The sequence below is a fragment of the Cynocephalus volans genome, chromosome 11 (assembly GCF_027409185.1).
Source record: "Cynocephalus volans isolate mCynVol1 chromosome 11, mCynVol1.pri, whole genome shotgun sequence".
In the NCBI taxonomy this organism is placed as follows: Eukaryota; Metazoa; Chordata; class Mammalia; order Dermoptera; family Cynocephalidae; genus Cynocephalus; species Cynocephalus volans.
In genome coordinates this window covers 18,983,263-18,998,097 of record NC_084470.1, presented here as the reverse complement: position 1 = coordinate 18,998,097, position 14,835 = coordinate 18,983,263, and the positions used below count along the sequence as shown (strand labels likewise).

The 14,835-nt window shown below is 39.0% G+C and overlaps 1 protein-coding gene across 1 annotated transcript in view; it reads left to right on the top strand.

Moving 5' to 3' along the window:
- The window catches only part of CLSTN2 (calsyntenin 2), a 589,675-nt gene that overhangs the window by 462,668 nt on the left and 112,172 nt on the right, over positions 1-14,835 (top strand). Inside the window, exon 5 of the mRNA XM_063115155.1 lies at positions 14,012-14,161. Coding sequence (XP_062971225.1) covers positions 14,012-14,161 — 150 coding nt within the window. The remainder of the gene's footprint in view (positions 1-14,011; positions 14,162-14,835) is intronic.

Sequence of the window (14,835 nt, the reverse complement as noted above, 5' to 3'; positions counted from 1 at the left end):
GGTAGACAGCTCCTGACCCCTCCAACCTGCCAGGCTCTTTGCTTCTAGGGGAGGGAAGGGAGGCAGGGCAGCAGGGAGCAGAGGAGACACTATGTGGGCAGCCGGACCTTCTTAACTACACACTCAACCTCTTCCAGGTGGAGGCCCTCATCTTCCTCCTGAATTTCTCTCCCGTGAAATCACGTTGCTAACAGTCCCTACCTTGTTGTGGGGTGTGAGGCCTCAAGGAGAGGCAGTGCATGGGGATAGTATTTGTGGGTTCCTGGCATACAGGGAGTACTTGATTAATGGTGCCGTGATTGTTAGACAATTACCTATGTGATTAGGACATGAGGTCTGCTCTCTCCCCATGCACTTCCAGGCTGAAATTATGAGCAGGTGACTTTGAGCTGGTGACATCACCTGCTTCTTGGAAGTTCTGGATCCATTCTGGGTGGATTACAGGCCCACATCTGCAGTCACTTGGCCAGTTCTCTGAGATAGTCAAAATCTGAATCCTCATTTCCATTAAACAAATGGACAAACTGAATCCTAAAGCATAACTATCTGCCTAACAACAATGTCACACTGGTGGCCAAGTGGGGACTGAAACCCACGTCCTCTGAGTGTTGGCCTCAAGGCCTTTCTATCAGATGGCTCTTCCTCAATGATAATTGACAGGGATGCATGGTGATGGTATTTAAGTTCACAAACACAAAGTATAGGGTGATCTCAGCAAGATGGCAAAGCAGGAGGTCCCAGCTTCATTTGCCCCACAAGGAATGACAATTGGACACCTATCCATGAACAAAAATAGCTCTAGGAGAGCTCAGGTCAGTTAAGATGCTACAGAAACAGTGGAAGAAAAAAGTGATAGTGACAGCACAAAGAGGATAGGAAGAACAGTTTCATGTTGCCCAGGCTTGCACTGCCCAGCATGGGAAGGAACCCTCTGGCTCATGAGTTTCCCTCACAGAGAAAAAGAGCAGGGTAAACAAGCAGCTTTCTCTGCCTTTCAGGGTACTACCCAAAGTACCTATTTCAGTGTCAACCAACCCAGATTGCTGGGAGGATTGGCATAGTGGGGATGTCTGGAGATGGCTGGAAACAAAGAAGAAGGGTAGGGGTCATCAGTATCAGCCACGTGGTAGGAGCCACCACAATCCACTGGCCTGCTCTGCACAGGACCCCAACCACTTTTGCCACTAAGGAAACCAACAACCAGCACAGCTTTGGAGAATGTCCACAGATTTCTCCATTGAGGAGCCCACAGTTTTTCACTTCCACAATTTCCAGGTGCTTGAGTAACTACCCCTTCCCCAGAGCTGCCCCAACTGCTGCTGCTGTGGGCACCCAAACCCAGGGCCCCAGTGTAGCCACTGTGCATATGCTCATAAGTGACGTGGGCCCCTGCTGCAAACCTGGGCCTCACCACCACGTGTACATCTGTGGCTAACCACTTAGCTATGAGCATGTGAGCAACTGGGCCTAACCCCCCTTGCCAGGTCTCACAGCCAATTCATGCCCACAGCTGGCTCCTGCAGCCTTGGGCATGCTTGCCACCAGTCCTGTCCCCTGCAATTGCACACATGCAAGTAGCCAAACCTGACTCCTGTCACCATTCCTCACCACTGGCCCCTGCAGCTATGCACAAGCATATACCAGTTCTGGTCCCTACAGTTGTGCATGGGCATGGAGTTGCCAATCCCCATCATGAACATTAACCAGCTCTCATGCTTGCAGCTGGTTACTGCAGCTTCACACATGCTTACCACCACCCTGGTCCCCACAGTTGCACACATGCATGAAACCAGCCCGACCAACACATCACCTTCCCCCATCACTGTGCTTGCACCTGCAGCTGGCCACTGTAGCCTCATGCATGCATACCACCAGCTTGAGCCCCACAGGTGCACATGCACATGCAACTGGCCTGACCCCTGTTGTTGGCCCTCACCACCACATAGATTCCTGCAGCTAGCTCCTACAACCACACACATGCGTGCCACCATACTTGACTCCTATAGCCATGCATGTGCACATCACCAGCCCCCATGTGCCCACAATTGGTACTGCCCTGTCCTTTGCCACCATATGCGTCCCAATGACTGAGCATGTGCACACCACTGGTCCCAGTCCCCACTGCCACCTATACCAGTCCCTCACCACTGAACAAAGGGGCACCACTGAGAACACCAACAGCCCTCTTAGCCACCATGGACCTCCAACAGCCCTTGTCAAACCAAGGACAACATGGCTGCTAATTTTTCAGACACCATATGCTAAGCACTAGGCATGGTGCCACAGTGCTCTCCAGCATTTCCCCCATACTTCCACAGGTAAAGGTCTTTTCTTACTGAAGCCAAATTAAAGTCTAGAGGAGATGACTGCTCCTTCAAATGCTCAAACACCTACACAAGACTACAAAGATCATGAAGGACTCAGATAATGTGATACCACCAAAGGAACACAATAAGCCTCCAGTAACCAACCCCAAAGAATTGGAGATCCACAAATTGCCTGACAAGTAGTACAAACAAATTGTTCTAAAGAAGTTCAGCAAGCTACAAGAGGACACAAATAAACAATTTAAATCAGGAGAACAAAACAAGAAGTTCAACAAAGAAATAGAGAAGGTAAAAAAGAACCAAACAGAAATTTTGGAACTAAAAAATAACGAGGACTGAACTAAAAAAAAAAAAAAAAAAAAGCAATAAAGAGCTTCAACAGCCAGATGCAATCAAGCAAAAGAAAGAATAAGCAAACTTCAAGGCAGATTATTTGAAACTGTTCAGTCAGAGGAGAAAAAAGAATTAAAAGAAACATGGAAAACTTATGGGACTTATGGAACAGTATTAAAAGTGCAAATGTTCAATTCATAGGAGTTAGTGCAAGAGGAAAGAAAATAAAGGGGTAGAAATCTTACTTAAAAAAATAACAACAGAAAAATTTCCAAATCTGAGGAGAGATATAAATATCTGGGAACAGGAAGGTCAAAGGTCTCCAATCAGATCAATCTAAACAAGATTACACCAAGGCATGTTAGAGGCATACCTCATTTCACTGCACTTCGCCTTACTGCTCTTCAGACACTGATGATTTGTGAAACTGGGCATCAAGCAAGGCTACTGGCACCAAAGCCTGTGCTCACTTCATGTCTGTGCCATGTTTTGATAATTCTCACAACATTTCAAGCATTTTCATTATTATTATATCTGTTATGGTGATCTGTGATCAGTGATCTTTGATGTTACTATTACAATTGTTTTTTGGGTGCCACAAACCACACTCATATAAGATGACAAACGATTGATAAATGTTGAGTGTGTTCTGACTGCTCCAACAACTGGCCATTTCCCCAGTGTTCTCCCTCTCCCCAGGCCTCTCTATTCCTTGAGGCACAATAATATTGAAATTGGGCTAATTAATAATCCTACAATGGTCTCTAAGTGTTCAAGTGAAAGGAAGAATTATGCTCACTTCTCTCACTTTAAATCAAAAGCTAGACATGATTAAGTTTAGTGAGGAATGCATGTTGAAAGCCAATACAGGTTGGAAGCTGGGCCTCTTGCACCAAACAGTTAACAAAGTTGTGAAGAAAAGGAAGAGCTCTTGAAGGATAGATATGAAAAGTGCCACTCCAGTGAACACACAAATGATAAGAAAGCAAAACAGCCTTATTACTTATATGGAGAAAGTTTTAGTGTTCTAAATAGAAGATCAAACCAGTCACAATTCCTTTAACCCAAAACCTAATTCACAGCATGGTCTTAATTCTCTTTATTTCTATGATGGCTAAGAGAGGTGAGGAAGCCACAAAAGAAAAGTTGGAAGCTAGCAGATGTTGGTTCATGAGGTTTGAGGAAAGACGCCGTCTCCATAACATCAAAGTATAAGGCGAAGCAGCAAGTACTGATATAGAAGCTGCAGCACATTATCCAGAAGAGCTAGTTGGATTATTTTCACTGTAGACAAAACAGCCTTGTATTGGAAGAAGATGCCATTTAGGACTTTCATAGCTAGAGAGGAGAAGTCATTGCCTGGCTTCAAAGCTTCAAAGGGCAAGCTGATTATCTTGTTAGGGGTTAATGCAGCTTCTGACTTTAAAAAGCCAGTAATCATTTACCATTCTGAAAATCCTAAGGCCTGTAAAAATTATGCTAAATCTACTTTGCCTGAGCTTTATAAATGAGACAACAAAGCCTGGATGACAGTTCATCTGTTTGCAGCATTGTTTACTGAACATTTTAAGCCCACTGTTGAGACCTACTGCTCAGAAATAAGGTTCCTTTAAAAATATTACTGCTCATTGGCAATGCATCTAGTCACCCAAGAGCTCTGATGGAAACATACAGGAGATTAATGTTGTATTCATACCTGAAACATCTATTCTGCAGCCCATGGATCAAGGAGTAATTTCAACTTTCAAGTCTTATTATTTAAGAAATATATTTCATAAGGCGATAGCCACCATAGATCATAGTGATTCCTCTGATGAATCTGGGCAAAATAAATTGAAAACCTTCTAGAAAGGATTTACTATTTTGGATGCCATAAGAACATTCATGATTCATAGGAGGAGGTCAACATTAACAGAAGTTTGGAAGAAGTTGATGCCAAACCTCATGGATGACGTTGAGAGATTCCAGATTTCAGCAGAAAAAGTAATCACAGATGTGGTAGAAACAGCAAAAGAACTATAATTTAGAAGTGCATCCTGAAGATGTGACTGAATTGCTCCAATCTTACAATAAACCTTCAACAAATGAGGAGTGGCTTTTTATGGATGAGCAAAGAAAGAGGTTTCTTGAGGTGGAATCTACTCCTGGTGAAGATGCTATGAACATTGTTGAAATGACAACAAAGGATTTAGAATATTACATAAACTTAGCTGATAAAGAAGAAGCAGGGGTTGAGAGGATTGAATCCAATTTTCAAAGAAATTCTACTGTGGGTAAAATGCTATCAGAGAGCATCACATACTGCAAAGAAATCTTTTTTGCAAAAAAGAGTAAATCAATGTGCCAATTCTCTTGTTGTCTTATTTTTGAAAATTGCCACAGCCACCCCAGTCTTCAGCAACCACCACCCTGATCAGTTAGCAACCATCAACAGCAAGTCAAAACTCTCCAACATCAAAAAGATTATGATTTGCTGAAGGCTTAGATGATCATTAGCATTTTTTAGCAATAAAATATTTTTAATGAGGGTATGTAATATACATTTTTTTAGATATAATGCTATTGCACATTTAATAGACTGTATCATAGAGAAAACATAACTTTTACATGCACTGGATAACCAAAAAATTTGTATGACTCTATTGCAATACTCACTTTATTGTGGTGATCTGGAACTGAACCTGCAATATACCTGAGGTATGCTTATATAATAAAACTGTCAAAAAAATCAAAAACAGATAATTTGGAAAGCAGCAAGAAAAAAGATGCATGTCACATACAAGGGAACCACAATAAAGCTAATAGGGCATTTCTTAGCAGGAACCTTGCAGTTCAGGAGAGTATGGGATGATATGTCAGAAGTGCTAAATACAAAACCAAAAACTACCAACCAAGAAAGAATACTTTACCTAGCAAGCCTGTCCTTTAGAAATGAGGAAGAGATAAAGATTTTCCTAGATAAACAAAAACTCATGGAGTTTGTCACCACAAGGCTTGCCTTACAAGAAATGCCAAAGAGAGTTATTCAAGCTGAAACAAAAGGATACTAATTAGTAATATAAAACCATATGAAAGCATAAAACTTACTGGTAATGGTAATTATATAGTCAAATTTAGAATATTCCAATACTGTAATGGTAGTATGTAAATAACATTACTCTAGGTCAAAAGACAAATATACTAGAAATGATTATAGCTAAAATAATTTGTTAATGGATACACAATACAAAAACATGAAAACTGTGACATCAAAAGTGTATAGTGGTAGGGTTAGTAAAAGTGAAGAGCTTTTATGTATGATTAAAGTTAAGTTGTTATCATCTTAAAATAGACTGGTATAAGATGTTTTATGTAAGCCTCATGGTAACCACAAAACACAAACCCATAGTAGATAAACAAAGATAAAGAAAAAGGATTAAACATATACCACTTCAGAAAATCATCAAATCATAAATGAAGACAGCAAGAGAGGAAGAAAGAAACAAAAATCCACAAAACAATAAGAAAATGATTAACAAAATGGCAATCATAAATCCTGACCTATCAATAATTTCTATAAATGTGAATGTACTAAATTCACCAATCAAAAGACATAGAGTGGGCAAATGAATAAAAAGACAAGACCCAACAAGGAGTCTTATATGCTGCCTATAAGAGACTCACTTCACCTTTAAGGAAACACATATACTGAAAGTGAAGCGATGGAAAAAGATATCCCATGAAAATGAAAACCAAAGGAGAGCAGGGGTGGCTATACTTATATCAGACAAAATAGACTTTAAGTCAAAAACTGTAAAAAGAGACAGAGAAGGTCATGATATAACTGATGAAGACACAATAACAATTGCAAATATACATGCACTCAACATTGGGACACCTATATATATGAAGCAAATACTAACAGATCTGAAGGGAAAAATAGACAACAGTACAGCAATAGCAGGGGACTTCAATACCCCACTTTCAACAACGTATTTCAACAATACAACATTTTCTATTGATCATCCAGGCAGAAAATCAATAAGGCAACATTGAATTTGAACCATACTTTAGATCAAATGGACTAATAGACATATTCAGAACATTCCTTCAAACAGCAGCAGAATTCACAGCACACACAGAACATTCTCCAGGATAGACCATGTTAGGTCCTAGAAGAAGTCTTAAATTTAAAAAGATTGAAATCTTGTTAAGTATCTTTTTCAAACACAATAGTATGCAACTAGAAATTAATAATAGGAGGAAAACTGAAAAATTTAAAAACGTGTGAAAATTAAACAACATGCTCCTGTTCAACCAATGGTCAAAGAAGAAATCTAAAGGAAAATTTAAAAATATCTTGAGACAAATGAAAATGGAAACACAACATATCAAAACTTATCAGATACAGCAAGGACTTTTATAGCAATAAATACCTATATTTTTTTTAAAAAGGAAGAAAGAGCTCAAATAAACCACCTACTGTTACACCTCAAGGAATTAGAACAAACCAAGCTCCAAGTTAGTATAAGAAAGAAACAGATTAGAGCAGAAATAAATGAAATAAAGACTAAAAAATAATAATAATAGAAAAAAATCAATGACACCAAGTTTTTTGAAAAGATAAACAAAAGATAAACAAAATTGACAAACCTTTAGGTAGCCTAAGAAAAAGAAGAAAAGTCTCAAGTAAATAAAATCAGAAATGAAAGGAGATGTAACAATTGATGCCATAGAAATACAAAAAATCATGAGACACAGCTAAGAACAATTATACATCAACAAATTGGAAAACCTCGAAGAAATGGACACATTACTAGAAACATACAACTTACCAAGACTGAATTATGAAGAAACAGAGAATCTGAACAGACCAGTAATCAATAAGGAGGTTGATTCGGTAGTTTTTAAAGAACTTCTGTTAAAGCCCAAGGCCTGATGTCTTCATAGCTGAGTTCTACCAAACATTTAAAGAAGAATTAAACAAATCCCTTTCAAACTCTTCCAAAAAATTGAAGAGGAAGGAACACTTCCATACTCATTTTATGAAGCTAGCATTACCCTGATATCAAAGCCAGACAAGGACATACAAGAAAAGAAAATTACAGGCCAATATCCCTGATGAATACAGATGCAAAAGTAATCCTCAACAAAATGCTAGGAAACTAAATTCAATAGCACATTAAAAGGATCATGCACCATGATCAAGTGAGATTTATTCCTAGGACACAAGGAAGGTTTCACATACACAAATCAATAAATGTCATACACCACATTAACAGAATGAAGGACAAAAACCATATGATCATCTTAATAGATGCAGAAAAAGCATTTCACAAATTCAAAATCCTTTCATGATTAAAAAAAAACTCAATAAATTAAGTACAGAAGGAATGTGTCTCAAAATATTAAAGGCTGTATATCACAAGCTCATAGCTAACACCATACATACATGACACATTCATATGTGATGATACATACATAATATGATGAAAAGTTGAAAGCTTTTTCTCTAAGATTAGGAACAAGAAAAGGATGCCCACTCTTGCCACTTCTATTAAACATGGTACTGAAAGTCCTAGCCAGAATAATTAGGCAAGCAAAATAAATGAACAGTGTCCAAATAAGAAAGGAAGAAGTAAAATTTTATGTTTTCAGATGATAAAATCTTAAGTATAGAAAACCCCAAAAACCTCACCAAAAAAATGTTAAAACTAATAAACAAATTCAGTAAAGTTGCAGGATACAAAAGTAGCATACAAAAATCAATTGTGTTTCTGTACACTAACAGCAAACTATTTGAAAAAGAAATCAAGAAAACAATTCCATTTAAAATAGAATCAAAAAGAATAAAATACTTAGAAATAAATTTAATAAAGGAAGTGAAAGACCTGTACACTGAAAATCATAAAAATATTGATGAAAGAAATTGTAGAAGACATAAATAAATGGAAAGATATCTCATATTCATGGACTGAATGAATTAAAATATCAGTACTACCCAAATCAATATATGGGTTCAATGTAATCCCTATCATAATTCCAATGGCAATTTCCACAGTAACAGAAAAAAATACTAAAATTTGTATGAAACCACAAAATACAGTGAATAGCTAAAGCAATCTTAAGCAAGAACAAAGCTGTAGGCATTATATTTCTTGATTTCATACTATATTGCAAAGCTATAGGAATCAAAACAGTATGGTACTAGCATTTTAAAAAGACACATGGACCAATGGAACAGAATAAAGAGCCCAGAAATAAATCCACACATATACAGTTAGCTAATTTTCAACAAAAACATGAAAAATACAAAAAAACTGAATATCCACAAGGAAAAAAAATGAAACTGGATGCCTTATCTTATACCATACACAAAAATCAATTTGAAATGAATTAAAAACTTAAATGTAATAACTGAAACCATAAAACTCCTAGAAGAAAGCATAAGGGGAAACCTCCTTGACATTGGTCTTGGTAATGATTTTTTGGACTTGACAAGAAAAGCAAAAATAAGTAAGTGGGACTATATCAAACTAAAAGGCTTCTGCACAGTAAAGGAAAAAAAATCAACAAAATGAAAAGACAACCTATGGAATAGGAGAAAATATTTGTAAAACATATATGCAATAAGGAGTTATCCAAAATATATAAGGAGATCATACAACTCAATAGTAAAAGCCAAATAAACCTGATTTTAAAATGGACAAAAGACTTGAATGGACATTTTTTCCAAGAAGATGTACAAATGGCCAACGGGTATATAAAAAGATGCTCAATATCACTAATCATCAGTGAAATGAAAATCAAAACCTCAATGAGATATTACCTCACACCTATTAGGATGGCTGTTATCAAAGTCAAAAGATAACAAGTGTTGGTGAGGATGTGGAGAAAAGGGATCTCTGCACAGTTAATGGTGATGTAAATTGGTACAGGCATTATGGAAAACAGTGTGGAGGTCAAAAAAAATTAAAAACAGAACTAACATATGATCCAGCAATCCCACTTCTGGGTACATATCCACAGGAGGTAAAATTACTATCTTGAAGAGGTATCTGCACTCCTATATTCATTGCAGCATTATTTACAATGGCCAAGATATGGAAACAACCTAAGCGTCTTTCAAGAGATTAATGGATAAAGAAAATGTGGGAGATACATGCACACACACACACACACAAAATAAATATTATTCAGCCTTAAAGAAGGAAATCCTGTCATTTGCAACAATTTGGATGAACCTTAAGGACATTGTGTTAAATGAAATAAGCCAGACACAGAAAGACAAATCCCACATGTTCTCACTTATATGGGACATCATTAAAAGAAGGTAGAACTCCCAGTAATAGAGAGTAGAATGGTGGTTGCCAGGGGCTGGGGGCTGGGGAAAAGGGGAGATATTGGTCAAAGGGTACAGACCTTCAGTTACAAAATGAATAAGTACTGGGTACCTAAAGTATAGAATGGTGATTATGATTAATAATAATGTATTGTACACTTGAAATTTGCTGAGAGTAGATCTCAAGTGTTCTCACCACACACACAAAAAAAGTAACTATGTGAGGTGATGCATATGTTAAATAGCCTGGTTGTGGTAGTCATTTCATAATGTATATATATTTAAAAATTCATGTTCTATACCCTAAATATACATAATTTTTATTTTTCAATCATACCTCAATAATGCTGGGAAAAAACTCACAAAGTGTGTCTTAATCCTGCATCCACCACTGCATGTGTGTGTGTGTGTGGTCTTTGACAAGTTACTTGAGCCTCGATCATCAGTTAAAATGGGAATTAAATGTTGTACCTGTGTAATGTGACTGTTACCTGAACTAACGCAAACAAGGCACTCACTGGGGTCTGGCACAAGCCAACCACTCAGCAATGGCAGAGAATGGTGGCAGAGGGAGCAGCAGGAGTTTCAGTGACACCCAGTCACCACTTGGCAGATCTTTGTACTTTCAAGCCATTGTTTGGTCTTCACAGCCTCAGCCCGGCTCTGTCTTTATCGGGAGCCTGTCTAGTAAGGAGTAGCAGGACTGCGACACTTCTGAGCAGAGTGTGTCCTGAGGTCTGCTGACTGACAGCAAATGTAGTGCACTTCTTTCCCACCTGGATAGCAAAGCAATGCATGCCTGTGTGGGAAATTTGGGAATCTCAGAGGAGTACAAGGAAGGAAATGAGGTGTCTCTGATCCTGCCACAGATAACCACTACTAACAGCAGCTCACCACACTTCCAATCGTTTTTCTATGAAGTTGTTAAACGAAATTCCAGCCACACTATCCTTGCTGTTCTTTGTCCTTTTTTTCACTTAACACTCCATTATATGTACTTTCCCCACCCTAAAGAACGCTTCATAATCACCACTTTCGCTGCTGAAGCATATTCCATCTTATGCATAGACTGTTATACTTAGCTCTTTCCTTACTATCGGACTGCTTTTCAATGGAATACATAATAGTCAGATGAACATATTTGCACATATATCTGTAATTTTTATCATTTCCCTAGAATCAATTTTTAGATGAAGAACTGCATGCCCAAAAGGTATGAGCAATTTCAAAGCGGCTGGCATTTATAGTGCATCCTGCACATCTGCGGGTTTCGCATCTGCTGACTCAGACAACCTTGGATCCAAAATACTCATAAAATGAATAAATAAATAATAATGCAATGATAGAAAACGATACAAATAAGAACAATACAGTATTGCAACTATTTACATAATGTTAACATCGTATTAGGTATTATAAGTAATCTGGAGATGATTTAAAGTGTACGGGAGGTTGAGTGTCGATTGCATGTAAACACTACACTATTTTATGTCAGGGACTTGAGTATCTGTGGATTTTAGTATCCACAGAGGTCTGGGAACCAATGCCTCCCACGTACTGAGGGACGACCATACTGCCAGAAGGGTTGTTCCGGTTTTAATTCCACCAGGAGAGTGCCACTCAGTGCGCTCATCTCTTTGCCCCTCCAACCCCCAACTCCCCCTGAGTTTAAAAACGATACCTTCACCGATGTGCAAGGTGGGTACTGCTTGTTCTTTGAGGCTTAGCTTCCCAGATTCATGTGAACCTGGAGAAACAGGCCCAGGGACCGTACCTCTCTCCTGGGCGATCTGTCAGCTCAGGTCTCCTGAGAAGGCACTAGTAGGAAAAACCATTCAAATGTGGGAGAAAAAGAAATACAATTGCAACAGAGCGATACAGATGGCTTTTTCTGAGCTTTCAAAAAATTTTGTGTTTGTCTTATCCAAATATGACCCTCTCCCAGGCAACAATTGGCCACACACAATATTACACTCTCATTTTTGACCTAATGCATCAGATTTGGTGCTTTGAAACCCATTTTCACATGCATGAAGTTGATGGTGGCAGAGGAAAGTAAATCAGTTTCTCAGACAGTTTCATTAAGACTTACAGAAGTGGAGCTGCAGCAAATTGAGTCACGGATTCAGCTTGTGTGTTTATTTCTCTACCACAATCAATAGGGTTTGGTCTGCTTAATGTCATACGGATTGTAAACCCCGAGCCTTCCTCTTCCAGGAGGTATATCTTTGGAGAGCCATTTAACTTTAGAGAAAGAGAAAGTTGAAACTTTTTGCTCAAAATTCAATTTGATGTTGGGGAAACACACTTCTTGTGGTTATATTCGAGTGTTTCCCCTGGCAGAATTCCTCCCCTGCGATGAATATAACCACAAACGAGTTTGTTAACACAAAACAAACTGGGGAGTGTTACCAACCCAATGCTGAGCCATTACAGACCAGTGCAGGTCCCCAGAACGGAACTGAAACACATATTTGGGAAAAATGAAAGGGATTCAGAACACCAACAACAAAGCCAGAAACACATCAAACCCAATTTTAGTCAGAGATTTTTGACCGACTTTATTAAACCAAATTTTACCTTGCATTGTTGGATGCAGTTGCATTTTTAGAAACAGTCCAGAACAGAGAGCAGAATAAATTATCCTAACTCTTGGTTCAATGTCTGGGGCAACTTCATAATGCCTCCTCGACATCAGCCAGCCTCTGCTCCCTGTACTCCCCACCGGGACATAAATTCACACCGACAGCGCCTGCTCGTGGCCTGGTGCTGAGAACTGTTTCGCTAACATTGGGTGATTGGGGAATCAATTTTTTCCATCTTTAAAGCATTATTTGACTTTTCTGATTTTCCAGGCTTTCTTATCTTAGTCCATGTTGTCTCAATTCACATAAACAATATCTGAGGGTACTTCAAAAAGTTTGTGGAAAAATAGAATTAAAAGATAACACAATTCTTTCCATGAACTTTTCGAAGACCCCTTGTACATCAGTTGGAATGGAAGAAAGCTCATTTGGGTAATTTTCCTTTAGTTTTGAAGGAATGTAAATATTTACTTGAGTCAGCCATTCCATATTTATATACCTTTTTGTTGGTTGGTTTGTTTTTTAATTTCCATTTTCTTAATTTCACTTCTGGTAAAAGAGAATGATAACATTTGAGTTCTAATTTGTTGTCAATGCCATCGTCAAAAAAAAAAACGGAAATGAAATTATTTCCAGCAAAGGAAGAGTTTAATCTCTTGGAATTAAAAACTTAAAAGTATTAAATTTACTTTGGGTCTTTATTAGTTCTTTGGAACCAAAAGAACAAATATTTTGTATTTCAGCAAAATAGTCAATTAAAATTTTGCTCATTAATTACCAAATATTTATTTCTTAATCATAATATCAAACCCATAGGAACAAAAACATGCAAAAGGCTCAGAAAAAACTGTTGGTCTCTCTTGGAGAAGAAAAATGTCTCTGAAGGAATCTGTTACTCTGTAGCTTTCAGAAGGGAGGTCACACGCTTTCTTATTGATTTTATTTCCTATTTGGTAGCAAAATAATGTGAGAAGAGGCAGTAAACATTCCTGGCGACAAGCCCAGATGTTAAGAAAATATGTGTGAGGACATTTTCTGAATTCCATCTTTTTCCCAGAGATTTCATGGCAGACAATCTCTCTGTGCCCTACATCAGGGACACAGCAACATGGGTGCTCTTTAGGAGGGAGTTTCCTGCCAGCCCATTACTTACAAACACAGCCAGTTGGATTCCAGATGTGTGCTCAGAACCCCCTAGTGGTCCCACTGCACAGCTGGAGTGGCCTCAGCCAGTGGCTCCCGGGAATCTAGCAGCGAAGCACGAGCAGGTAGAAGGCCGTGCTAGGTAGAAGCCTCCGTGCTTCTGTGTAGCCTTGTTCTCACAAAGAGATGGGGAAAAGGGTCATTTCATTCTTGTGAGGGTTGATGGAGTGAAGAAGGTATTTGGAAAAAGTGCAGAGTGGTTAACCTGACCTGAAGTAATTTTGAACATCCCTGTTCCTCAGGCAACATCAGGAACACCGAGAAGCTGAGCTACGACAAGCAACGCCAGTATGAGATCCTGGTGACCGCCTACGACTGTGGACAGAAGCCTGCTGCTCAGGACACCCTGGTGCAGGTGGATGTGAAGCCAGTTTGCAAGCCTGGCTGGCAAGGTGGGCCTGATTTTATCAGCTTTTATGTGAAGGCAGCATGGCTTGCTGTATAGAAGGCACTGGACTTGTCCTCACATCATCACAACACATAACTGGAAGAATTCTCAAAGTGCAAGAATTCTTGCACTTTGCTGCAAGAATAGAGTAGCTTGTTTGTTCTCACAACCCTTATGTTATAGATTACCCCCATTCTATAGCTGAGAAGGTCTAATGTCATGTTCCCAGTTTGTCCAGCGTTCCCTTTCGCAAAACTCATGACATCTTTGAATCAATAGTAATTATCTCACAGCACTCAAGAGAAATTGCCAGCAAGCCTTTTCACTTTGCTCAAGGGTGCTGCGTCTAGCTGATGTGCTTCAAGTTTGGCGGCACCGCTCAACACCTGGGGAAGGTCGTCAGGTGCTCCATGCTCGTGCAGGGCACATACAGGCAGAGGAGGGAGAGCCAGAATCCAGCCTCAGGATTAGGGCATTTCTAAAATGTTGACTCTGGGAGTGGAGGAGCAATGGCTTTTGATGGAGGTGGAGTTTTGTGTCAGTTTAGATCTTTTAGGATACAAAGACAGAGCAAATGTCCAGGTTACCTTTAGACCACAGGGCTTACCACTGAGCTAAGGAGGAACAAGCATGGAAAGGACAGCAAGGACAGCCTGGATGGATCTTACAGAGCGGTGG